Genomic DNA, 27,312 nt, shown 5'->3' on the forward strand with positions numbered 1-27,312 from the left:
CAGTTCCTCTGGTTCCTGAATAAACCCATTTTGTTGGTAAAAATAAATATTTTTGTCTTTTAAGGTCAACGCTTTCCTGGCTGTGAGTCATGCAGCGCTGCATGAAAAGTGGAGAACGCAGCTTGAAGTCTTCCAACAATTTTCTCTTTCTTGGCTGTCTATTTGGTGGCCTTGCCCGAATGAGCAGTTAACAGTGTAACACTGTCTTAAATCACTAAACTCCGTTTTTGCTGGCTCTGTGGTCTTAAGAAGCAACCAACAAAGAATTTTGTCCTTCGGAAAACATTTCTTGGGGCATCTGAGTTTCTCAGTCAGTAAATCGTCCGCCTTTGGCTCAGGTCATGATCCCAGAGTCCTGGAATCGAGTCCCACATCCCACTCCCTACTCCGAGGGGAGCCTGCCTCTCCCTCTGCCCCTCCCCCTGCTTGTGCTCTCTCTCTCTCTCTCAAATAAATAAATAAAATCTTTTAAAAAAACATTTCTTACTTGCTATGAATCAAATTTTCGTCTGATGTTGCTTTGGGCTTTGCAGACTCTGAACTACTTCCTGGGTTTCCTGACAGCACACCATTTTATAGATAAAACGTGTTATTAGGATAACCCAGGAGTAAACCCACCTGGTCAGGACAAACTGACTTCCCTTTATTGAGCTGTGTTGTGTGTCAGGTTGCATTTGAGAAAAGTGTGAGATGTTCTTACATGTGTTCTGCTAAGATTCATAAATGCGCTCCTAGAACAACTCACTGTGAATCTTTGGTCATCTGCCAGTGACCGTACTATATTACCAAGTTTGTAAAATATATAGATTATAAAAAAGAAACTCTGAAAAGAAGATAAGAGCTGACACTATACTCGTTCATTCATTACGGGAAAGTTGGATTGGCTCCTCATCAGGCTGTGTTGAATGGAAACATTGCTCAAATTTATGAAATGATTACTCACAATTTAGAGTATTTTCTGGAAAAAAAAAACAGTTATCCATTCAACAAATATTAGTTTACAGGTGCTAGGGCATATCAGTGAACAAACATTTCCCCTAAAGAGATTTATGTCCTAGTGCAGAGATGGGAAGGAGGCAGGAACAGCTGGGTTTTATCGCTGTAACAGACTAGGAAGCATGTGACTTTTATCTTGGATACAAGGTGCATTGAAAGATGCTGAAAAGAATTTCAACAAATATTGGGGGCACCTGAGTGGCTCAGTTGGTTAAGCAACTGCCTTCAGCTCAGGTCATGATCCCAGAGTCCTAGAATCGAGTCCCATATCAGGCTCCCAGCTCGATGGGGCGTCTGCTTCTCCCTCTGACCTCCCCTCTCCTCTCTCTCTCTCTCTGTCTCTCTCTCTCTCTCAAATAAATAAATAAAATCTTAAAAGAAAAAAACCTTTAAAAAAAAGAATTTCAACAAATACAATTTTACCAACATAAATTCAAATTGTTACATAAGATTTTTATATGGAAAATCAATATAAAATTTAATAGATCTATTAATATCTATTTATATGTATATGTAAACATGCAAAATTTTAATATTTAACAAGTTTACTTATTTTATACTTCTATTGGTGAAAATGTCTAGACATACACAGAAATAGACCAGTGGGCCTCTCATGCACGTCACCCACCTTTGGCAATTATCAGCATTTTGCCATATTTGTTACACTAATCTTCATCTTTCTTTTTGCTGGAATAATTTCAAAGAAAACCCCAAACATCATGTCATTTCACCCGCAAAACCGTCAGTATCATCTCAAATAAGACTTTTTCTGGGGCTCCTGGGGGGCTCAGCTGGTTCAGTGTCTGACTCTTGATTTCAGCTCCGGTCCTGATCTCAGGGTCTTGGGGTCAAATTTGGGCTGCACGCTCAGGGCAGAGTCTGCTGGTCCCTCTCCCTCCCCCTCCCCCTGCTCTCTCTCTCTCTCCCTCGCTCTCGCTTTCTCAAATAAATAAATAAAATCTTTAAAAGAGAGAGAGAGAGAGACGTTTTCTTACTTGGCCATGATGGCATTTTCCCACCTATGAAAATTCACCACAGTGTCTTTGTATCAGTTTGTGCCTATTTCAAATCTAAACTTGCCATATTGTCTGAAAAAGAAAAATGTTCTTTCACGGTTGGTTTTATTCCCATCAGGACTCGGACATGGAGTACGCACTGTATTTTGTTCCTGTGTCTCCCCAACCCTCTTCTTTACCACAGCCCTCTCTCTCAGCCCACCCTCTGCGAGAGTGGACAGGATCTGTCCTGTCACTGCCATGTCAGGTGGCTGAGCCGTGCACCCTTCCTCCGGAATTGCTGAATTCAGACCGGGCCTCCAGCCCCGTGGACTGCTGTTCCATTTGTCCTCCTACCATCTGTTTCCTGCAGAGTAGACGTTAGCTCTAAGTGTTTGACTAGATGCAGGATCCATTTTTTTAAAGAATATTTAAATAACTAAATATTTTTAAAAATAAAAAGAATGGTACTTGTGATGGTGAATTTTGCGCCAACTTGGCTAGGCCTTTCTGTGAAGGCACATGTGAGATGTGATTAACATTTATTTTTTTTTAAAGATTTTATTTACTTATTTGACAGAGAGAGAGAGATCACAAGTAGGCAGAGAGAGAGAGAGAGAGAGGGAGAAGCAGGCTCCCCACTGAGCAGAGAGCCCAATGCAGGGCTCGATCCCAGGACCCTGAGATCATGACCTGAGCCGAAGGCAGAGGCTTTAACCCACTGAGCCACCCAGGCACCCCTGCGATTAACATTTAAATCGTTAGACTTTGAGTAAAGCAGGTGACACTCTCTAGGGTGATGAAGGTCTTAGTGGAGATGAGCCTGACCTTCCTGGGAAAGAAAGGTTTCTGAGAGCAGACGGCCTTCAGACTCGAACTCCGGCATGAGTCTCCTGGGTCTCCAGCCTGCGGGACAGAGGACACCAATCCATGTATGCTGATCTTGATGACCAGAATAAAGGTACAGGAGATGTAGGTGGGTGTAGAAATAGAGAGATGATAGAGGTACAGGCACAGAAATCCTATTGGTTTTGCTTCTTGGGAGAATCCTGACAAATACAGTACTTTTTAAGGGAGAATATTTCAACAAATATAGCTCCCCAAAATATGAAAAGGGCAACATGAATCATCAAATTAATAAGAAATAATGCTGAAAATATTGAGGTTATGCTTGCCTCCATTTTGTCTCTTCTGTGTTCAGACTGAACTTTGATGAATTTTTGGAGGTGAGTGATTGCCCTTGGATGGAAAAGAGAGTAGACTGCTGAAGGCTCCAGTGTGTTTTCCCAGGGAGTTATTTATTTTGGAAGTCATTTAATATTAATTATGTTCTAGCACATTAAAAAAAACAAACACTCTTATTCCAGTTAGAGCTTCACTCAAACTCTACTTTTATGTGTTTTTGAACATGTAGCCCATTTCCGTTTTGTAAACTTGGCTGTCTTCCCTCCATCAAGATGCCGGCATAAGTCATAACACCCGTAAATGTCCACGGTCATCGTTTTCACCAGCATCACCACAACCTATTCTCTCTGAATGCGTGCGGAGCTCCTCGCTCGGCAGAAAATGCTTTCACTTCCCAAGTGAGTTTATGAAATGGCATTTTAGTTTCTAAAATGGGACTCATTGCCCAGGCCACACTTACCAGTACCCCCAGCTGATGTGGCCAGTCTTCCCAAAAGCCAACCCTTTGCTTTCCCCAGAGGTCGCAGCTCCTCCCGCATTACTCACGGCCCTCTAGGCCAGGTGCAGTGGAGCAGAACAGCTCCAGCGAGGTCCATGCATTAGGGAGAAAGCAAGGGCTACAGGGCAATGAAGAAGGCAGCCTGTCCCCAGCCCTTCCCAACCCACAAGGGGCCTTCCCTTAACACACCCGAAATCACCATCCGTCACGCAAATGCCTGTCACAACACATGGTCCGTCCAGCGCCTGCCTGGCAACCGGGTGACCTTGGGAAAACCTCTTAACCTTTTCAGGTCCCATTTATTAGTCTGTAGAAGAGGGTTAGTGAGGCTCTCACGGCTCTGTGAGCATCCGAGTTCCCGAGTGTGAATGCGGCTGACTCTAGCGAAGAAAGCTTGACAAAGGCAGATGAATAGACAGATGGACACATGGGCAGACAGAGGGATGGGTGGACAAGTGGACAGATGGATGGCTGGATGGAGTGTATCCCTTGCCTTGCAGATTCCCATGCATTTCCATATACCTGACCCTCGGCACACCCTTGTGACGTGGGCAGGGAACATGAAGTCCCCTTGGAAATAAGAAAACCATCCCAAGCCTCTGGCAGGAGTGGAAGTGGCTGTTGGTTTTCACGGTAAAGTGCACTGTACCCTGCTCACCTCTCACCATGTGGCCAAGTTGAGGACATGTGTCTTCTGTCAGGGCCATGCTTCCTGCATGGATAACGTACGGACAATTTCTAAAGAAAAAAACTTCCATCTCACTATGTCAACCTAAATTATCTTTATCATATAACTTAAAGGTTTGCAAATGCAAACTCAGAACACAAGCCTATGTTGAATACCAGTAACATGCAGTCCCCAGGCCTCCGGGCTGCCTCAAGCTGCAGGGGAGGGTTCCGGAGAGGAGCCGCTCAGCTCCAAGGTCCTTCCCTCCTTGCTTAGGACCAGGCCAGGACTACCAGGCCTTTGTGGGAGCTCCACTCTGCGTGTTCTCACTTCCTGTGAAAGTGGAGTGGCCACAGTCACAGGCTGGGATGTGGCATCCATCCCAGGCGGGCTTCTCTCAACGTGCTGGGTCATCACAAAGATGATGTCATGATCTTTAACTTGCCAGGAGAGAGCTACAGACAGGCAAAGGTAGTGCCTAACCCAAGAGCCACCCTGGCCCTGCGGTCACCCTCTGACTTTCCTCCCCTACAACTGTCCTCCCACCTGCCCCTTCTCACTCCTGGGGAGGGGGTGCTTCCTTGAGTCTCCTCCTCCCACGCAGCCAGACAAAGGGTGCACACAGGCCCTCCTCAGGGCATCAGCCGTGCCATGTCCACTGGGGGCTCCAACCAAGGACCTGGCCTGTGCCTGTCGGGGTGCAGGTGTGGGGGGAGAGCTGAGCCTCACCCAGAAAGGGCTGCTGAGTTCCTCTGGCTGGGCCAGCTTCAACCAGCAAGGCGCTTTGCACTTGTGCTCTCACACTGGAGGCTGACGTGTAGGGACGGCACCAGTAGTCCCTGGTCCTCAGCTTCGAGTGTCTGGACACCAGCCCTGTTCCTCTCTCCTGCGTGGCCCCACAGCTGCTTGTAGGTTTCCTCATAAACTCTCCACAGGACCCTCTTTGTAGAGACCACAGTGTTTGCTTGGGTCAGAGTCCAGGGATCCCAGGGCCCGGACGCCCTCCTCTCCTCTCACCAGCTGCTGGTGCGAGTGTCAGCCTTGGCGGGGAGGAAGGTCAGAGTTCACTGGCTCTCCTCACTTTGGGGGAGGGATATAAACCCTCAGGGGCCCAGCCCGATGAAGCCTGACTGAGGGGCACCCAGAAGCAGGGTCCCAATGGGAGAGCTGAGGAAGCCCCTCTGGGCCCACCAGATAGGGGTGCACGCCCGTCCTGGAGGCATGCAGGGCTAGAGCCCCTCAGCCATGGCTCCCTGTCCCAGTCCCTGCCGGCCACAGCCCAGGGTGACCCTGCTCAGGTGGGGATACTGGGTTGGAGGCCACAAATTCCACTCCCCCCACAAAGCCCATGAAAGAGGAGGTCCACGCAGGGTCAGTAGGAGGAAAAGAAGGGCCCGAGTTTGCATGTGAGGGTCGGTCACCATTTTATCTGCTCTTCCTACTTAAACTGCTCCAAAGAAACTGGGCAGAGCTGATGGACACAGAGACCTGTCAGCCAGGGAGCACGGCTGTCGCCCTGAGACACGAAGAGCATCAGAGGGCCATGGTATTCCAGGCAATAAGGCCAACAGCATTTGAGGCACAGTTGAGAGTGGGAGAGTGACACAAAGTTGGACTTGACACGAGTGACCTCTAAGCTCTTTCCAGGCTCTACACACTGAAGGAACCTCCAAGAGCCTCCTACTTAAAGGAAAACTGCGCCAGGTACTTCCACGGGTGGACATCCCACTGGCTCTAATGGGTGGCAAGAGAGCCACGCGATGTACCTGAGTGAGGTTGTCTATGGTCCCTGTGTCCTCTGCTGATGAACAGAGGCTCTGGGTCCCCCAGAGGTTGGTCCTCAGGTCCCCTGCTTTGGCACCAACCATCTTCCACACTCAGGTGACACCTGTGCTGCCCCTGGACCCACCTCAGCCGTGTAGTGGGGAGGGAGTTCCTGCCCTTGGTGCTGGCTGGAGGTGGGTGGCGACTCATGTGGAAGACTCAGCCCCACAGCGCTGAAAACCCCAGTGAGACATGGGGCCTCTCGTCCCCCTTGCTGAGCAGGACTGTCCACACCCAGAGAACCTGTGGTGCACGGATCGGCCAGAATGAGGCAAACCCTCAAAGGGCTACAGCCCCGGCCCAAGACAGGACTTGCGACCCCCCCAGCCGGGGTCGGCCCAAAGCAGGGCAGAGCAGAGAACCTTCATGGCCCTACAGAGAGAGCGCCTGCCAGCTGGTGGTCCTGCGGCCAGGGATCTCGTCTGCACTCACATGGATGCACATGCATTGGCCAGCTCCCTGATGGGTGACAGGCTGCTGGTGCAGTCGGCAGCTGAATTCCAGAGGAAGAAGCCCCACACGCACAGTCTGGAGCCCTGGGGCGCCATCTGCACATGCACGGAACGTGTTTTGTAAAGAACCGGCCAAATGCATCTTGCACGAGCTCTTCCTGTCACAGTATTGAGATGGCTTTGCAGTCTCTAGGGTCAGATGCTCACAGCTGTCAGCTCAAGGATGCAGAGGACTCGGGGAGGCAGGGGGACCGGGACCAGTGAGCAGACAAGTATTCCTACACACAACCCTGCCCCAAGCAAAGGCCAACTGCTTGTCTGCTTGGCTTCAGAGCCAGAGGGACTCCAGAGGAGGACTGGGATTCAGAGCATTGGAAAGCTATTCACACTCTGACCGACAAAGGATGGAGCTTTTAACTTTTCATCTGTAGCTGGAGACTCCAAGGGGCTGAGGTGGGAAAGGCACCAGGAGGATGGGTGCCCAGAGGCTGCCAGATGCCTCCACCCCAGGGCTTTTGCACTGCTACCCTTTGCCTGCAGAGCCCTCTTTCCTCAAGCCACCTCCTCAAAGACACCTCTTCTAACACCCTCTGTGAACTACACCCAGACTGACAGTCTCTGCTGCTCTTGTGTGTATTTGCCTTTTTTTCCTTTTAACATCTTAATTTTTTTTCAGTATTCCAGGAATCATTGTTGATGCACCACACCCAGTGCTCCATGCAATCCACGTCCTCCTTAATACCCACCACCAGGCTCACCCCTCCCCTCCAAAACCCTGTTTGCTTCTCAGAGTCCCCAGTCTTTTATGGTTTGTCTCCCCCTCCAATTTCCCCCAACTCATTTTTCCTTTCCTCCTCCTAATGTTCTCCGTGTTATTCCTTTGCTCCACAAATAAGTGAAACCATATGATAATTGACTCTCTCTGCTTGACTTATTTCACTCAGCATAATCTCTTCCAGTCCCGTCCATGTTGATACAAAAGTTGGGTATTCATCCTTTCTGATGGAGGCATAATACTCCATAGTGTATATGGACCACATCTTCCTTATCCATTTGTCCGTTGAAGGGCATCTTGGTTCTTTCCACAGTTTGGTGACCGTGGCCATTGCTGCTATAAACATTGGGGTACAGATGGCCCTTCTTTTCACTACATCTGTATCTTTGGGCAAATACCCAGTATTGTAATTGCAGGGTCATAGGGTAGCTCTATCTTTAATTTCTTAAGGAATCTCCACACTGTTCTCCAAAGTGGCTGCACCAACTTGCATTCCCACCAACAGTGTAAGAGGGTTCCCCTTTTTCTCCACATCCTCTCCAACACACGTTGTTTCCTGCCATGTTAATTTTGGCCATTCTAACTAGTACTAGTATAAGATGGTATCTCTATGTGGTTTTGATTTGAATCTCCCTGATGGCTAGTGATGATGAACATTTTTTCATGTGTCTGTTAGCCATTTGTATGTCTTCATTGGAGAAGTGTCTGTTCATGTCTTCTGCCCATTTTTTTATATGATTACCTGTTTTTTGGGTGTTGAGTTTGAGGAGTTCTTTATAGATCGTGGATATCAGCCCTTTGTCTGTAGTGTCATTTGCCTAATCAAAGAGGTAAAGGATCTGTACTCATGGAACTACAGAACACTCATGAAAGAAACTGAAGAAGGCACAAAAAGATGAGAAAGTATTCCAAGCTCATGGATCAGAAGAATAAACATTGTTAGAATGTCTATACTGCCCAGAGCAATCTGTACTTTCAATGCCATCCCAATTAAAATTCCACCAGCATTTTTCAAAGTGCTGGAGCAAACAATCCTAAAATTTGTTTGGAACTAGAAAAGACCCAGAATTACTAAGAAAATGTTGGGAAAAAACAACAACAACAAAGCTGGGGGCATCATGTTACCTGATTTCAAACTTTACTACAAAGTTGTGATCACCAAGACAGCATGGTACTAGCATAAAAACAGACACATAGACCAGTGGAATAGAATAGAGAGCCCAGATATGGATCCTCAACTCTATAGTCAAATAATCTTCGACTAAGCAGGAAAAAATATACAATGGGAAAAAAACAGTCTCTTCAATAAATGGTGCTGGGAAAATTGGTCAGCTATATGTAGAAGAATAAACTCGACCAATTGCTTACACCATATGCAAAGATAAGCTCAAAATGGATGAAAGACCTCAACGTGAGGCAGGAATCCATCAGAGTCCTAGAGGAGAACATAGGCAGTAACCTCTTCGACATCAGCCACAGCAACTTCTTTCAAGACATTTCTCCAAAGGGGAGGGAAACAAAAGTGAAAATGAACTTTTGGGACTTCATCAAGATAAAAGCTTCTGCACAGCAAAGGAAACAGTCAACAAAACAAAGAGGCAACCCACGGAACAGGAGATGTTGCTCTTGATATAAGCATCCAGAACACTCTCTTCACAGCTCTACCATCACCCAACCTTCTGAGTTTGTTGATTTTCTTCTCCCAGAGTGCAGAAGCCCTCTTACAGTTGTTTTCTCAGTATATATGGAAAGCACAGTCATCTGCTGAGAGTAGGGGCTTCAGGGAGGACAGGTGTACAAGGTGACCACCATGCTCTGAGGCTCTGGACACCGCTGAAGGGTCCCAGCCCAACTGTGACAGAAGGACACAGAAACGTGTTTGGTGTGGGCTACCATGATTCTAGACACATTTGAAAATCCAACTTTGTATAACATGAGTATCTATCCTAAGTCTTTTTTAATTTCATTTTTAGAAATCAATTATTATGCATCTATTATTGTCTAATTAATACTTGTTGTACCAAAACATGTGTTCCATCCTCATTTTTAGACTCGTAAATATTACACATGTTCTCACTGAAGACAAAAAGATCATTTTAAATCTAGATAAGCAGTAACATTTTTAACCAAAGAAGGAGGGGTGTTTCATTTGGCTACTTTTCCAAGGCCTGTGGGGAGAGCTCCACAGGTTTTCCTCATCACTCCAGATGCGCTGCAGAGAGACCCTGGCTGGATTCCAGATGTGCTGCAGAGAGCGAGCCCCAGCTGGACTCCAGATGTGCTACAGAGAGACCCTGGTTGGACTCCAGATGTGCTGCAAAGAGAGGGAGCCCCTTATGGACTCCAGATGTGCTACAGAGAGAGCGAGCCCTGGCTAGACTCCAGATGTGCTGCAGGGAGAGAGCCCCTGGCTGGACACCGGATGTGCTGCAGAGTGAGTCCTGGCTGGACTCCAGATGTACTACAGAGAGAGCCCCTGGCTGGACTCCAGATGGGCTGCAGTGAGAGGGAGCCCCTTCTGGACTCCAGATGTGCAGCAGAGAGAGAGCCCCAGGCTGGACTCCAGACGTGCTGCAGAGAAAGAGAGCCCCAGCTGGACTCCAGATGTGCTGCAGAGTGAGTGAGCCCCTGGCTGGACTCCAGATGTGCTGCAGAGTGAGTGAGTCCTGGCTGGACTCCAGGTGTGCTGCAGAGAGAGCCCCAGCTGGACTCCAGATGTGGAGAGCGAGCGAGCCCCGGCTGGACTTCAGATATGCTACAGAGGGTGAGCCCTGGGATGAGAAGGGAGATCCAGGCTTACAGAGCCCCATTGCATCCAGCCTGGGCTCCTGCCTGGCACAGAGCCTGCATACTCTGTGCCCCTGGGAGCGAGGGCTTCTAGTGAGCACTGTCCCTGCTCTAGCATCTTCAGTGAGATGGAGAACCTTGAGTCATGGGACCAGCCAGAGAGACACCGTTTACAAGTTTGCCCAGCCCTTCAGACCCACTGCTCTCCATTTAGGAGCCGGCTGTGGGGAGGGTCAGGTGGTAAGAGAGACTCCTGATTCCATGTTGCCATGGCCAGCTCTCCGGTAAACCAGCTGAAGACAGAGCTGCGCCCCTCCCTAGTGGCTTGCCTGTTACTCAGGGCCTTCCCCATCCCCGAGGTCCTCCCCAAGCCTGGTGCTCCTCGAAGTCCACAGAAACCCACCTCCCATGCCCAGAGGCAGTGGCCCCTTGGGGTTTCACAGACCCCAGCAAGGCCCACACCTCCCACACGTCCTCACGGGGCTGGAGACTCAGCACCTGCCCCCACCGGAGACTGCCACACTCTGCACACGTGTTCTGGCCAAACCTACAAAGTGACTCCTCTGAGCCTGCCCCATTTCCCAGGCACAGCGTGTGTCCCCCGTGGGTCGCCCATCCCCGCTGGGTTTTCCGAGGTCCCCGGCCATGCCGGCTGCATGTCTGCTGCGGATCTACTTGGCTTCCTTGGCAAGCGACCACGGAGACCCGGGACAACACACAGCTCAGCAGCCCCAGACACCCCGTCTGAGCCGGCCCATGTCTGAGGACAGTTCTGTCCTGCTGGCTCCGGGCTGCCTCCCCTTCCTCCTGTCCTCCAGGCGGGGAGCTCATGGCACCATCTGCTGGGCGTCTCCCAGGTGCTGAAAACAAGCAGGGGCTCTGTCCCCTGTGCTCCCCGTGGCTGTGGACAAGAAAGCGCCCCAGAGCCCAGGACCGGGCACAGATGGGACAGCTTGAGGCGGAAGCACGGGCCCCCAGAAGAACCAAAACAAGAAGACCGTGAGTGCTGTGAGGCATGGCCATAGTCTGCTGGCAAATGTGCAACTGGGACCGAATGCAGAGAAGAGAGAAAACAGGGCAGAAGCACGGAAAGCAAAAACTCCAGACTGCACGAAGACTGAGGAATGCTGCCCTCCCACAGACTCAAGAAGCTCGTGAACTCCACGCTGCTTAAGAATACACAGAGACAAGACGATAAAACCGCTGAAGACCAAAGCCGCAGAGCAAAGGTTAAAAGTCGGGAAAACGTGGGACCCGGCGCAGCCCCGCCAGCCAGGAAGCGTCGGGCACCAGGCCCGCCTCGCCCACCACTGCTGGGGCATCCGACCACGGAGCGTTCACGAGCCGGAAGAGCTGGTGGATTTTGCTTGCTGGGCTTCTACCTTTCTGTTCTTCCAAGTCCTCTTCTGAGCAGCGTCTGCAGGGCGCCGGGCGCAGCAGCGTCGAGAAGCTCGCCGCAGGACAGGAATTCCGCCCCGGGATCTGGTGTAGACTTTGAAGTAGGTGCCGGAAGGAGTTAAGACTTTGGGGCTGCTGGGATGGAATGAATGTATTTTGCATTCAAGAAGGACATGAATTTTGGGCAAGGAAGCAGGATGCCGTGGTCTGAATTGTGTCCTTCAAATTCCAGAGGTTGAGGCCTGTCCGCTCCAGGCACTCTTAAGACGATCATAGACTCGGGGCTTGTAAGAGAGGCTCATGTCTCAGTCCAGAGCCTGGGAGGCCGACATCCAGGTGCCGGCACATGCAGTGTCTGGTGAGAGCCTGCTTCCTGGTTCCCACACCGCCCTCTCGCCGCGTGCTCACGTGCAGGAAGGGACAAGGGAGCTCCCCGGGCTCTCTTCCATGAGGGCACTCATCCCAGGCATGACCTATCACTCCCCAGAGACCCCCACCTCCTTACACCATCACAGTGGGTGGATCAGATTTCAACATACGAATTTTGGAGGGACACCAACATTCAGCACACAGCCAAGCCCTGACGCCCAGCGTGACTGTAGACAAGGGCTTCGCGGAAGCAGTGAGGCTAAATGAGGTTGCTGAGGTGCGGTCCTCTTTCAGGCAGATGTGTCCTTCCAGAAAGAGACACCAAAGAGCCCGTGCTCCATCGTCCTGTCGTGGGAGGACACATGAAGAAGGCGGCCATCTGGAACCAAACTGTCCAAACCTCCCAGCCTCCGGAGCTCAGCCGCTGCTCCGACCCCGCCGACGGTACTTGGTTACGGCCGCCCAAGCAGACTCAAGAGACTCCAAGTCCTGCTGACAGGACAAGCAGACAAAAGACTGAGTCAAGAGCCAACTGCATGAACAAGACACCTGACAGACCTGATCTCAAGGATGTGTTGTGAGCTCTGTGTCCGACCGGAGACACACGCAAGTAGTTGTGAACACAGCGGACACCGGCGAGTCGACCAGTTCCAAGACAGTGAAATTACCCTGGCTGTTCTCAGACCGCAGTGACATTCAGCGAGAGACTCATAAAAAGTAACTAGGAAATCCCATCTTTCAAAAGTAAGCCACAATTTCTAAGTAGCCCATGGTACAACAGAAGAAGAAGAAGAAATCAGAATGGGAATTAGAGATTATAGGAAACTGGGAGATAACTGAAAACACATCAAGATACGTAGTTGCAACTCAAGCAGTTTTAGAGGACAATCGGGTGTTGGTGCATCAGGAAAGGAAACAAGGTGGAATCCATGACTGAAGCACCCGCCTCCTGGGGGACGGTAACCTCAACCCCTCCCTCACGTCGATGGCAGGGACCACGGCCGGGTGGAGGCCAATCTACAAACCAAGGATAAAACAGTAAGTGCATACACAAGACGACAGAACATCTCACACATCTTGGAAGAGGAGAAGATTCCTTAAACAGGACACAGTAAGTATTACCCATAAAGAAAAACAATGTCAAATTGGACAAAATAAAACTTAAGAACTTCTGTTTATCAAAACACTTTAAAGCGAGGAAAGGACAAGCCAGAGTTGATGCTCACAGAGTCGACGCTCAGAGGACTCCTTGCAGGAAGCCCTCAAGAGCCCTGCAGACCTGGTGAGACACAGACAACCACCCACAACCATCTGGTGCCAGGACGGGCTAGAGGCAAACCACAGACGACAGTGGGGGCCGAGGGTGTGAGGTGCCGGGCCTCTCACGGCCATGAGAAGGGCCGTCTGAAGCACAGTCTGGCCGTCCCTAGTGAAGCTGAACTCCGGGCGTGCACATACATATGGGCACCCATCGTGGCAGCCAGACACGGGAAACAGCCCAGCCATCCCCCCATGGGGGAGGAAGACGCGAGCTGTGGCACACCAGCTGGCGGGATACGACACGCGACCTGCGGGCGGGTGTCCTACATGTCCCAAGAGCTGGAGGAGGCAGACACGAAGGACGCTGGCCTGCACGGCTGTCACACCGTCCCGCCATGACCAGGTGGCTGAACAGCAGCAGCTTCTATCTCAGGGTCTGCAGGCTGGACGCCCAACGACAGGGCTCCGGTGCATCTGGTGTCTGGAGAGACCATCTCCTGGTTCCCAGACAGCTACCCTCTGCTGGGTCCTCCCGTGGGGGCAGGGGCAGGATGCCCTCCGGACTCCCTCCTCCAAAGGCACGAGTCTCCTCACAGGGGGCTCCCCTTCATGGCCTAACCACCTCCCCAAAGCCCCGCCTTCTCATAGCGTCATCTTGGGAGGTTGCTTTCGACCTAGGAGCTTTGGGAGGACACAAACCGTCCATACAGAACTTATGACTGCACTCCACAATGTTCAAAACCAGGCAAAAGCCATCTGTGGTGTCAGAAGTTAGGAATTACCTACCCTTGGGAGGTACCGAGGGGAAGGGGCACTTGGAGGCTCCCGGCAGGCTCAAGTGTCTCAGCCTGAGCGCTTGGTACACGGACGTCCACTCTGAAATTTTGCCCATCTACAGGCTCATGACTTACACAGTTTGGGCTGTAGATCTTGTATTTCAATTAAAAGTTAACTAAAAATCCAAACAATACAAAAAACTGTGGACCTGTCCCTCCAGGCATGGAAGTTTCTATCAGAGGAGAAAGGTTCCGAAGCAACGCATATAGCGTGACCCTATGCTTGTAAACAGAGCGTGTGCACAGCAACAGGTTACACGCCAACATCATTTATTTAAAAATATTTATTGGGCATGTGCAATGTGCCGACACAGAACAGATCTGGAAGACATCTCTACGACTGTACTACCCATGCAGAGTCCCGTCACATGCACGGCCAGCTCCGGGGCCCGCACGGCCTGGGACAGCCCCACATCCTGCATGGCGAGGGGGGGGGAGGGCCAGGGCAGCAAGGACACCACGACACACGATGCGTGAACAGTCACTTTCACAGGACAAGGGTGATGTGTTGTGTCCTACAGGTTTAGAACTAGACCTAGCTAGGGACACTGTGCCACCAAGTCACCCACAAGCCAGCACTGTGGACACCACTGGTGGACACCTGCAAACACAGCCTACTTCTAGAGGACGGACACAGGCAGTGACGGTGGTGAGGGACTTCCCGCCGAGCCCGGCGCGGTCGGCAGATGACTCTGACGACAGGACCAAGCCCGCAGAGGCGGGTGCTGTCACCGGCCAGGCAGCGAGAACGGGGGCTCCTGTCCCAGGGCGTCTTCCTCGCTCGGGCTCCTTCCTGCAGCGTCAGCTCCCTGCTCCCCACAGAGCGTCAGCTGTCATCTCCAGATGGGAAAGACCTTCTCTCCGCCCTGGCAGAGACAACGAAAACAAAGCCATCAAATCAGCAACCACTGCAGGATGATTAACGTGCAGTATTTCCTGATAACTGAATGTCGTAGAAAAGAACAACATTTAGGTGCAGAAATTTTTCTAAATACACATTAAAACTTTTAACATGAAATTACCATAAACAAAGTATAAAAGAGGTATTAAAACATACAAACCATCTGATTTTCTTTTCTGCTCTATACTAACCCCTGAGTGTCCCCGGCTCAGCAGTCTCTGTGAGACACCAAGCCCTAGGCCCCAGCTGGCCACAGCCTCACGGTGGGCAGGATGGCTCCACCACCCTCAAACCACTGCCGTGGTTAGAAGATGACCCACACCACACCCCTACGCCACACGCCACCGGCCCCGCGTCCGCCCCCAGCCTTCCCAGCTCTCCACTGGGGCCTCCTGGCCACAGGAAGGGTGGACCTTGGCTGGGTCGGGCTCTGCCATCACAGACTCACCCTCTTGCCCTCTATTTCCTGTTCTGCACATAACAGCATCCTCTTCCCATCAGGAGGATCAGAAAAATAATGCAACGGACAAGGCCGTGTCTTGGCTGGTCAAGGGCTGCCACCCTAGACCCGTCTCCCAAGACCAGCGCCTCCACCCCTGACTTTACAGCTAAGTATCTCACTTTCTGTGACGTGGGGTCTTGCGTGGAAGTGACAGACCAGCTCAGCGCCACGGACATGTGCCTCCTCCACACCGGGTTTCTCTGCAACACAACCGAGCCCGTGACCACATCCCCCGGGACGACGGAGACAGGCTCGTCCATCATGAAGAGCACCTGCTTCCAGTGGGTGGTTCTGCAAGGCATGGGGCAGGGGTCACCGCGCTGGAGCCAGACCCCCCAGGCTTCCCCGTGGGATGGACGCACCCTAGCCTGACAACCCGGATGGCCTCTGTGGGGGCAGGGACTGAGTTACTACGACCCAGGGCGGCGGCAGCCCCTGGACACGGCACAGATTCCAGGCGGGGGAGGGCAGCTAGCACTGGTGGCTCAGAGCACACACGGCCGGGCCCAGGCCCCTCACTCCTTGCCACAGCCCAACACCTCCCCAAAGTCCCCTGCTCGGTCTCTGAGCTGCCAGTGCTGGAGTCCCTGTTTCTGCAGCCCAACAAGTCGTCGTTCCCGGGCAAGTCCGGTGGAAGGTGAGCGGGACAGCCTTAACATCGGGGAGACGCAGTCATACTCCCGAGCTCCTCGGTCTTACCGGCTCTGACAGCTTGGCATGACCACCCACTGCTGCCTCTGCCCCACACCTGGCATGCGGCCCACGGTCCCCCTCACCAGCCCATCCTCCCTCCTGCCTCAACCACTGGGAGGGTCTCTCTCTGCCCTCACAGAGCGCCTGTCCCGTGTCTGCACCCTGCACGCCTACACCACCTGTGTGTGGACGCACCGGGGGAAGACCACTGGGCACACGACCGTCCCCTGCGTGTCTGCCATGGTCCTACCCTCACCTCGCATCTGTGCTCGTGGGATCTAGAAGAAAAGCTGGCCAGAGCCCCAGCCCCGCCTCCTCCACAGGACACTCAGGGTGCACAGTCCCTCGCCTCTGCCCCCACTTTCCAGAAGGGCATCTGGGGTCCTCCTGGGCCCACTGCCAGAGCTGGCATCTAACCAGGTGTTGCCACAACCCTCCCTGGTCCAGACCAGTTACCGAACAGGACAACAAAGGCCCCAGAGGGAGGCAGCATCTGCACGGGGGCTGATGTCAGCCACTGAAGCAGACGTCAGCTTCCCAATGTGTCAAGCAAGTGAGCGGCAACACGTTACTGCATGAAAAATTGTCTCAAGGGGCACCTGGGGGACTCAGTTCGTGAAGCCTCTGCCTTCGGCCCAGGTCACAATCCCACAGTCCTGGGATCGAGTCCCACATCGGGCTCCCCGGCTCAGCGGGGAGCCTGCTTCCTCCCTCTGGCTGCCGCTCCCCCTGCTTGTGCTCTAACAAGTAAATAAGTAAAATCTTGCTTAAAGAAATCTGTCTCAAGCACTGACCTTCTCCCAGAAAGTCGGAGGGGAAAGCCGCTAGAGCTCTATGAGACCACGGGACGCTAACGCAGCTTCCAGGGCCAAGACCAAGTCTGCTCCTCCTAGTCTCGCAGGGGTCAGAGGGCAGCCCAGGGGAGCCCAGCGCGGGGGTGGGTGGGGCCCGGCCCGGACTTGCCCACGCAGGGCCCGCACAGCCTGCTCCGCGGCCCATGACCCCTGGGTCTCCGCCAGAGGGCTGACCACCCGAAGGCAGGCCAGCTGCGTCAGCTCCTCCCGGGCTGCTGGCGGGGCCCCCGCGGGAGACGCACACTCACGGGTGGAAGGGGCCTGTACTCAACACCAGCTGGGGCTCGTCCTCCTCCAGACTCTGAAACCGCACGCTGAACCAGGCCGTGAACCCGTGCAGCGCGCCGGCTTTCCTGATCTCGAAGTGCAGCTCGCCTTTCATCGTCTGTGCAAGTGGACAGTAAGAAGGAGGCACGGGTTCTGTAAGCACAGGACTGGGCCACGAGGGTCCCCCCGAGCAAGAACTAGCAACTGTCCGCCCGGGCCCGCCTCACAGATCCCACCGCCCCCTGCACTGCCCTCAGAACCGTCTAGCTCAGCAACGGCCGACGGACTCGCCGGTTTAGCTGAACACCTCCAACACCACGTAAAACTTCCTCCTCCTGAAACTACTAAAACTGGCATCAGAAATCCAAATGCTGCAGATAATGAGAAAAGGTTTCAAGCAATTTGGGCCTCATCCGCCCAGACGTGAGTGGAACCGAATTTCCTCCCAATTCTTTGCACAAATGAAGTTCCAGGCCGGGTCTCTATTCTGCAAAATTACGTGCAGAGTCAAGAGTTCAGTCTCCACACTGTTCTGCCCGTCGGAACCCCGCAGGGGCTGCCCGGGACCCCCACACTCGCTCGCTGCTCCTGCACCTCCCCGCACACCGTAAAACGAGGTCCCGCGGCCACACGTGCCGCCTCGGGGCAACAGGGGAAGTAAAAGTAGGACTTAAGAATTCTGTCATCAACGGTAGTGAAAACAATTTTAATTCAGTCCTTGAAGAAACCGGATATGATGTATTAGAATCCAAAGACGCTGAAAATATTAAACATAAATCTGAAAAGAATGGATGATGTTGAAGAGCCCAGCGGTAAAGAAAATAACTTAAAAATATAAAATACAAAATCAAACATAAAAAAGCAAAGACTGGGAAAATCAAAGCAAGGTTCATGATGTTCGCAGAGAAGTCTCGGTGCACGCGCCGCTGACAACGTGAGAGGGAAGCGCACGTCTAGTCTCACCTCCAGGTCCGCGATCTGCACAGTCCTCATGTCCAGCTGCAATATCGTGCACGGCTCCGAGAGACAGTCTTCTGGTTTCAAAATGTGGTTATACTTGGGCTTCGAAAAAAACTCCTTAATTGCTAAAGATCTAGGGAAAAAGTCAAAGGCATTGCTCAGAGACGCAGACCAACATCTCGGGCTCTGACACGCACACGCACGACCACAGCACTTGCTGCTTCTCTCCAGCGTTCGCAGGAATTCCAAGCCACGGCCCGCGGCACAAGGACACCGAGACGGGCTAGAGGTCCCCAAAGGCGGCCTGGCGAGACCACAGTGCAAGCGCCTCCCACCTCCACCCTCTTCGCAGGGCCTGAGCTCCTGGAAACCAACCGTTCCCACGTAGGCAGTGCCCAGACCCATCCCACCGCCCTCCTCCTGACACGTGGACAGAGTCCGTGGGAGCCCAGCGCGGCTCACTCGCCTGACCCAACCTCATCACGCAGACACATCATCTCAGAGCACAAGAAGGGCGAGTACAGGACAGTAAGATATTCACAGTAAATAAGACACTCCTGTTCTAGGTGACCCTCTATGACCTGAATCAGCCCAACTCTCAGGAGGGGTCCACGCACACAGGGGCTGAGCCCCCGCACCGTCCCTCCTTGTCACTGCGCCTAACCCCACTGCGGAACGTGGTGCTTGCCCAGTCGCCACTCACCACGGGAAATGGTTCAAAATTTAAGCACAGCACTAACTTCTAAAGTAACAATTAAAAGTCAACATGATGCCATAATATGGCCAAGTTTTTAAAAATATTTTTCTGATAAAAATAATTATGCACATATAAAGAATTGGGAAAATACAGAAAAGTCCAAAGAAAAAACTTGAGTCTCCCATGCCCTTGCCTTGGCACTCTGCTACAGTCATTTTCTCCCCTGGAGCTTGACTTATATGTTTTATGCAAGCAGAAGCCATTCTGCATATGTGGTCTGTGTCCCCCCGGTGTCACCATCTCTTAATCCATCGGACGGATGTACAGCAATCCGGCCACGCTCTACGGAACCGTCTGTTCCCCGTGCTGTGTGTTCGGGAGCACGCCGTGGCCCCGGAACCGACAGGGAAGGTGGTGGATGCCCCCCGTACCCACAGCTCTGGGCACACGGGCTTGTCTCCCCCATCTCATCTACAGCTCAGACAGCACCAACTGCCGTTTTAATGTGATCTTTGTCCATCCGGTTGGCAAAAATGGCATTTAATTTGCATTTCAATCACTAATGATGCTGGGATTTCTTTCAAATATTTACTGGTGACTTTATTTAGTTTTTGTGACTTGCTTAATTCCTGTGACTGGGCTATAATCTCACTGGACACTCAGCTTTTCCTAACTGACTCTAGGGTCTGCCAGTGGGCACCTCCCTCCAAGCCGCGGCTGCCTTTTAAACCGTACTCAGCTGCGACACGCGGAGGCTGTCCGTTTGTACAGACTCAAGTCCAGCGGCGCTTTCCTTCTTTCTGTTTACTTTCTTTCCATCGAAAACCTGACACATGGGCCCCCACCGATTCCAAGAGTTGATGCAGATGCTTTAACACAAAACTCTTAAATCCATGTGAAATTAAATTTCAGCGCACAGTATGAGAGAAGAAGTCTCAAGGGGCTCATCCGTGGCCCAGAACACTCTGCCGCCTGTGCCCCTCACGCCCCACGTCTCCCATGCACACTGCACGAGCCTGTCCCGTGCCGCTGCTCTGTCCTTTCCTGTCTCAGGACCACTCTGCCTTCATCACTGGGCCCCCAGCTTAGACCTCACACCTGGCCCTAGATGAATGACGGGCCGGCTCTGCCAGGGACCTCTCCTCCCCACCCCCTTTGGGGTCTGGGTTGAGAGTGCAGTGGTCCAACATGTTAACTGGGGAAGGCGTCTTCCCTTGGCATTATGGTCTCTTTTTCTGAGTTGCTTAATAAAGGCCAAAAGGGCCCAGAGCCTCCCTTCTTCTGCACCCAGCAGACGTCCATGCTCACCGGGCCCTCACGGCATACATGAGATGTCCTGCAGTACTGAGCAGTGGGGCCCCCTACTTCCCAAAGCGGACGCTGGCACCCCCAGACAACCATGGCACGCCAGCTCTGTCACCATCTTCTTATGAGCAGCAACAGCGAGAACATGAAGGCCTCATCAGCCAATCATTTTAAGATTACAACCGAGTTCAGCAGTGCAAGTGCGTACCACTTGTACAAGCACTCTGGGGCGTTGCTTCCTCTGCAAACTGCCAGGGAGGACCTCACAAATAGCCTTTTCTGATCCTTTAAAACCAAACAGATCTTAGTAGGAACACATATTTGTGTGTTAAGAGACCATGTACCGATAAAGGCCTCATCTATAACCGTGACCACATTTTCCCACTATATTTGAGCCTTGCTAACTCCCATCACATCTGCTACCAGAGTAAAGGCTCGAGGGTCGGCCTGCCAAGTTCTCAGGCCTGGCGTGAACCCCCGTCAGCACCGTGGCGGGCTCCGCACTCGGGCCACACTCGGGTCTCCCCAGCCCGCGCAGCAGAACACGCGGGCACACGCCCCGCCACACTCACTTGAGGGCACTGAGGTTGAACTCGTAGGCGTTGTCCCAGAAGAGCACCTTGCTGCGATAGTCCCGGTCGGCGCTGCAGGGCACCAGGTGCAGCGCGGCCGTGGTCGGCCAGATGACCCCGCCCTCCTTCAGCCACACGTCCCGGGCGTACAGGATCGACTCGATCATGAACTCAAACTGCACAGGAGGGAGACACACAGGGGACACAGCAGCGGAGGCCGCGTCTGTGACCAGTTGTCTGGGGGGCCGACCTATACCCACAGCAGTGGTGGCGCTGACCCTTACCACGGCCTCCGCCAGAGTCCCACCAGCTCCTGTGAGACTGAGTCTACAGCCAGGCGGCCGCCAGTCAGGAGGCAGCCTCACTCCCCCCGTCCCCTGCCGCCCCACGCCAGCTGGTACCCCATTTCTAACAGCCCCAAAGGGCTGCGGGGTTTCTGCTGTCAGACTGTGTAAACTTGCCCTGGGGTATTCTCAGAATTTTCACAATCCTGTAAATTCACTGAAATCACCTCCTAAAAACATGAAACATTAAAAGCAGGCGCACCGCGGAGGTTCACATGGTACTTAAGTCGTAAGAGCAGCCTAACAGCACCCGACACCCTCAGAGCTCCCCGGACAGGCGGGAGCGCTGGCTGTCAGCAGCGGCAGGAAGCCAGCCTTTATGTCAGAACCAGGGATTGTGAAGGGTGTGCGGGGAGCGTGCCGGGAGCGTGCCGGGAGTGAGTGGGGAATGTGCCAGGAGTATGCTGCCAGTGTGCAAGGGAGCGTGCCAGGAGTGTGCGGGGAGTGTATCGGGAGCGTGCAGGGAGTGTACAGGGAGTGTTCCGGGAGCGTGTAGGGAGTGTGCCAGAGTGTGCAGGGAGCATATACGGAGTGTGCAGGGAGCGTACCACGAGTGTGCAGGGAGTGTACAGGGAGTGTTCCGGGAGCATGTAGGGAGTGTGCCAGAGTGTGCAGGGAGTGTGCCAAGGAGCTTGTGGGGAATGTGCCATGTATGAGTGTGCGGGGAGTGTGCAGGGAAGGCTAGAGGCACTTCATTCTGTAGCTGAAGGGAAGCCACTAAGGGTTTTTTCTCAAATAATTTCAGGCGGTTTTCATTTCAGAAGTAGTGTACGTTCAGTATGGAAAACTTCAGAAAAGTCAGAAAAGCACAAACCTAAACAAAAGTCATGAGTAAACCCAGCACCAAAGGAACCACTGCTCGTTTGGCACTTTATCCCAAGGACTTTTCTTCACGTGCACAGACATGCATGCAGGTGAAAACCATATACAGATGATTTTTAATTCTATTTTATTAAACTATCTATGGTAAATCAGTTAATCTAACGATTTTAACCCTTGTATGGATCTGTGTAACCACAATCGGGAGGGACACAGAACAGCTGCATGACCCCAAAACCCTCCTCCCACCAGCCCCAACCTCTGGAAACCGCTCAGCGGCCCCCCCGCAGCTCTTTTGGAGAATGTTACACAAATGGAATCACACAGTACGTACTTTTGAGACTGGCTTCTTTCCCTCATAATAACAACTTTTTTCTACACTAATAGGTTCTGTCCTGTGCTTTCCATCCTGTTCTATGTCTTTCCTTGTTACAGTATCACACTGATTCCGTTACCCTTACCGATGCCACCCGGCTCTCTGGGGTCTGTCCCCGGCACCCGGGCACCAGCTGCTCATGCTCTATCACCTGGCAGCAGCCCTGGTGCGGATGGACCCCGGACGCTCATCCAGTCACCTGCTGGCGGACACTTGGGTTGTTTCCAGGTTTTTGGCAATTTTAACTGGAGCAGTGTAAGCATGCGCAGGTTTCTGTGTGGGCACAGCCGGCGTTTCCATGTCAGTACCCAGAACTGGAATCACCGGGTCACACAGCACGTGCACCGGTACCTCCAGAGGACACTGCCCAATGGCCCCAGAGCGGCTGCGTACGTGCCGGGAGCCTTGGCGGTCCATGGCACTCGGAATCATGGAGACCGCAGCCGTCCTGGCAGGCGTGCAGTGGCGCCGCGTGCAGCCGCAGTCTGTGTCCCCCCCGATGACTGCGGTGCTTCCTGTCTCTTCACACGCTCCCTTCTCAGCCATCTGTATACTCTGGCAAACTGTTCAAGTCTTTTGCACATTTTTCACTTAGGTTGTTTACTTTCTTCCTGCTGAATTTTGAGAGTTGTTTGTATATTCAGGACACATATTAAATATGTGATTTGCAAATACTTTCTCCCACTCTTACCATGTTTTTTCATTTTCTTTTACAGAGCAGACATTTTTAATTTTGATAAAGTCTGGCATATGCACTTTTCCTTTAATGGATCATACTTAAGAATCAACCAAAAACTCTTTGCCTAACCCATGACAATTTTCTCCCAAGATTTCTTTTTAAAGTTTTATAGTTTTACAGTCTATGCTATTAGATCTAGAATCAATTTTGAATTTTTTGGAAGAATGTATGAGGCTTAAAAATGAAGTTTTTTCTCCTTTCTTTTTCACATGTGGATGGCTAACTATGCCAATATCTTCCAATGAAAAGACTATCTTTTCTCCATTAAACTGACCTTGCTCCCCTGTTAAAAGATCATCAGTTAACCATGTTTTTAGGGATCAGTGTCTCTACTTTAGCCATTGACCCATGTGTCTGTCCTGTCACCAATACCGCACTGTCTTTACCACACAGCTTTACGCTAAGTTTTAAAGTCAGGCACATAATTCTTCAAATTTTATTCTTCTTTTAAAAATTGTATCCGCTGGGGCGCCTGGGTGGCTCAGTGGGTTGAGCATCTGCCTTCAGCTCAGGTCATGATCTCAGGGTCCTGGGATCGAGTCCGGCATTGGGCTCTCTGCTCAGCAGGGAGTCTGCTCTCCCTCTCTCCCTCCTCCTGTATCTCCCTCAACCTGCCCCTCCCCCTGCTTGGGCTCATTTGCTCTCTCTCCAATAAATACAATTTTAACAATTTTAACAAAACCAAAAGACAACTGATAGAACGGGAGAAGATATTTGCAAACGACATATCAGATAAAGGGCTAGTGTCCAAAATCTATAAAGAGCTTAGCAAACTCAAAGAACAAATAATCCAATCAAGAAATGGGCAGAAGACATGAACAGACATTTCTGCAAAGAAGAATCCAGATGGCCAACAGACATGAAAAAGTGCTCCGTATCACTCGGCATCAGGGAAATACAAATCAAAACCACAATGAGATCCCACCTCACACCAGTCAGAATGGCTAAAACTGACAAGTCAGGAAACGACAGATGCTGGCAAGGTTGCAGAGAAAGGGGAACCTCCTGCACTGTTGGTAGGAACGCAAGCTGGTGCAAACACTCTGGAAAACAGTGTGGAGGTTCCTTAAAAAACTGAAAATAGAGCTACCCTATGACCCAGCGATTGCACTACTGGGTATTTACCCTAAAGATACAAACATAGTGATCCTAAGGGGCACGTGCACCCGAATGTTTATGGCAGCAATGTCTACAATAGCCAAACTATGGAAAGAACCTAGATGTCCATCAACAGAAGAATGGGTAAACAAGGTGTGGCAAATATAGATATAGATATATATATATATATATATATATATATATACACACACACACACACACACACACACACACACAATGGAATACTATGCAGCCATCAAAAGAAATCTTGCGATTTGCGATGACATGAATGGAACTAGAGGGTATCATGCTTAGCGAAATAAGTCAATCGGAGAAAGACAACTATCATATGATCTCCCTGATATGAGGAAGTGGAGATGCAACATGGGGGGTTTGGGGGTAGGAGAAGAATAAATGAAAGAAGATGGGATCGGGAGGGAGACAAACCATAAAAGACTCTATCTCAAAAAACAGACTGAGGGTTGCTGGGGGGAGTGGGGACAGGAGAGGGTGGTGGGGATATGGACATTGGGGAGGGTATGTGCTATGATGAGTGCTGTGAAATGTGTAAACCTGGTGAGTCACAAACCTGTACCCCTGGGGATAAAAATACATTATATGTTTATTAAAAATTTTAAAAATTAAAGTTTAAAAAAATGTATCAACTATTCTAGTTTCTGTACTTTCCAAATAAAGTTTACAATGAGCTTGTCTACACAGACCAAACAACCCTGCTCCGACCCTGACTGGAACTGTGTTCTGTCTACAGACCAGTGTATGAACATCATTACCAGTTTGTCTTCCAGTCCATGAACACTGTATCTCTCCATTTATTTGGGTTTTTGGCCTATAAAACTTGTACATGTCTTGTTGCCTTTCTAAGTATTTCACATCTGGGGGCTACTGCAAAAGCTACTATACACTGTTAGTGTATAAAAACCCTCAAACAAAAATCAGCCGCCTGAATCCAGCAGTACATTAAAAGGATCCTAACTCTCGATCAAGTGGGATTTACTTCTGGGATGCAAACATAGTTCAACATACAGCAAATCAGTAGATGTGATATACCACATCAACAAAATGAAGGATAAAAATCATATAGTCATTTCAATAAGTGCAGAAAAAGCATTTAATAAAAATCAACAATATTCCATGATCAAAACCCAAAAATCTACAAATTAGGAGAATATCCCACAACATAATAAAAGCCACATATGTCAAGCCTAGAGCTAACACCATACTCGACCGTGAAAAGCAGGAAGCTTTCCTGCAAGATCATGTGATAGACAGGCATGTCCTCTCTCACCACTTTCATTCAACATAGTACTGAAAGTCCTAGCCACAGCAATCAGGCAAGAAAAGAAATTTAATAAGCATCCAAAGCAGAAGGGAAGAAGTAAAACGGTCTCTATTTGCAGATGACGTATTATATATAGAAAATCCTAAAGATTCCACCAAAAAAACCGTTAGAATAACAAATTCAATAAAGCTGAAGAATATGCATTAATATGCAAAAATCAGTTGTGCTTCTATACACTAACAATAAACTATGAGAAGGAGAAATTAAGAAAATAATCCCATTTACAGTTCCATCAAAAATAATAAAATACCTTGGGGCGCCTGGGTGGCTCAGTGGGTTAAAGCATCTGCCTTCAGCTCAAGTCATGATCCCAGGGTCCTGGGATCGGGCTCTGAGTCCTGAGCATCGGGCTCTCTGCTCAGCGGGGGGCCTGCTTCCCTCTCTCTCTGCCTGCTTCTCTGCCTACTTGTGATCTCTGTCAAATGAATAAATAAAATCTTTTAAAATAGTAAGAATAATTTGAAAATACCTCAAAATAAATTTAACCAAGGAGAGTAAAAAAGACAATGAAGAAAGAAATTAAAGAAGACATAAACAAACAGAAAGATATCCCCTGCTCATGGACAGGAAGAATCAGAATTGTTTCTATGTCCACACTTCTCAATCTACAGATTCAATTCAATCTCTATCAAAATCCTAATGGCATTTCTCCCAGAAATAGGAAAAGCGGTCCAAAGACTCTAACTGAACACAGCAATCTTGAGAAAGAAGACCGAAGCTGGAGACATCACATCTCCTGGGTTCAAACTGTATTATAAAGCTATCATAATCAAAACAATATGGTACTGCCATAAAAACAGACACGTAAGTCAATGGAACAGAACACAGAGTCCAGAAATTACCCCATGCATATGTGATCAATTAATTTTCAACAAAGAAGCCGAGAAAAGACAATGTGGAGAGGAGAAAGTCTTCGAGACGGTGCTGGGAAAACCAGATTGCTGCACGCCCAAGAGCAAACAGGACCATGTCTTACAACACACACGAAAATCGACTCCAAATGGATTAGAGACTTGATTATAAAATCTAAAACCAAAAAATTCTTAGAAGCAGACACAGGGAATAAGCTCCTTGACACTGACCATGCCAGTCATTTTTTGGATTAGACACTGAAAGCAAAAATAAACCAGTGGGGGTACATCAAACTGAAAAGCTTCTGCACAGCAAAGGAAATCATCAACAACAAAAAGATAAAGTTTCACCCAATAAGGGGTGAAAACCCAAAACATACAAGAAACTCCTACAACTCAACAGAAAAAAAAAACATTTTAATTGGACAAAGGGACTGGTTTTCCAAAGTCATACAAAGGGCAACGTACACATGAAAAGATGCTCAGTGTCACTCAGCATCAGGGAATGCAAATCAAAGCCACACTGAAGTGTGACATCATACCCCTTAGGTCAATTATCAAAAAGACAACAGGTGGAACGACCAGCTGGTGCGGTCGGCTGAGCATCTGACTCCTGGTTTCGGTTCAGGTCATGATGTCAGGGTCGTGGGCTCAAGTCCCATGTCAGGCTCCGTGCTCAGCGGGGAGTCTGCATCTCTCTCTCTCCCTCTGCCTCTCCCCCCTGTGCTCTCTCTCCCTCGCTCTAAAATAAGTAAATAAATCTTTAAAATAATACAACATATAGCAGATGCTGGCAAAAATATGCAGAAAAGGGCAGGCTCTCGCACCGCTGGTGGGAACATAAACTGGCGCAGCCACTGTGGGAACCAGTGTGGAGGACCCTCAGGAAATCAAAACTAGAAACGCCACAAGACCCAGCAATCCCACTTCC

General features: G+C 50.6%; 1 protein-coding gene across 2 annotated transcripts in view; it reads right to left on the reverse strand.

Moving 5' to 3' along the window:
- Window positions 1-14,294: 14,294 nt before the first annotated feature.
- PRMT2 (protein arginine methyltransferase 2) overlaps window positions 14,295-27,312 on the reverse strand; it is a 34,398-nt gene continuing 21,380 nt past the window's right edge. Inside the window, exons 7-11 of one of the 2 annotated variants that reach the window (XM_047717562.1) lie at window positions 20,795-20,970; window positions 18,224-18,353; window positions 17,242-17,378; window positions 15,566-15,737; window positions 14,295-14,909 (exon numbers count right to left, since the gene is read on the reverse strand). In XM_047717562.1, the coding sequence (XP_047573518.1) occupies window positions 14,877-14,909; window positions 15,566-15,737; window positions 17,242-17,378; window positions 18,224-18,353; window positions 20,795-20,970 (648 nt within the window). In that variant the 3' untranslated portion in view covers window positions 14,295-14,876. Of the gene's footprint in view, window positions 14,910-15,565; window positions 15,738-17,241; window positions 17,379-18,223; window positions 18,354-20,794; window positions 20,971-22,079; window positions 22,962-27,312 lie in introns of those variants that run through there. The other variant, XM_047717572.1, reaches the window with a different exon arrangement.

The sequence above is a fragment of the Lutra lutra genome, chromosome 1 (genome assembly GCF_902655055.1).
Source record: "Lutra lutra chromosome 1, mLutLut1.2, whole genome shotgun sequence".
NCBI classification, from domain to species: domain Eukaryota; kingdom Metazoa; phylum Chordata; class Mammalia; order Carnivora; family Mustelidae; genus Lutra; species Lutra lutra.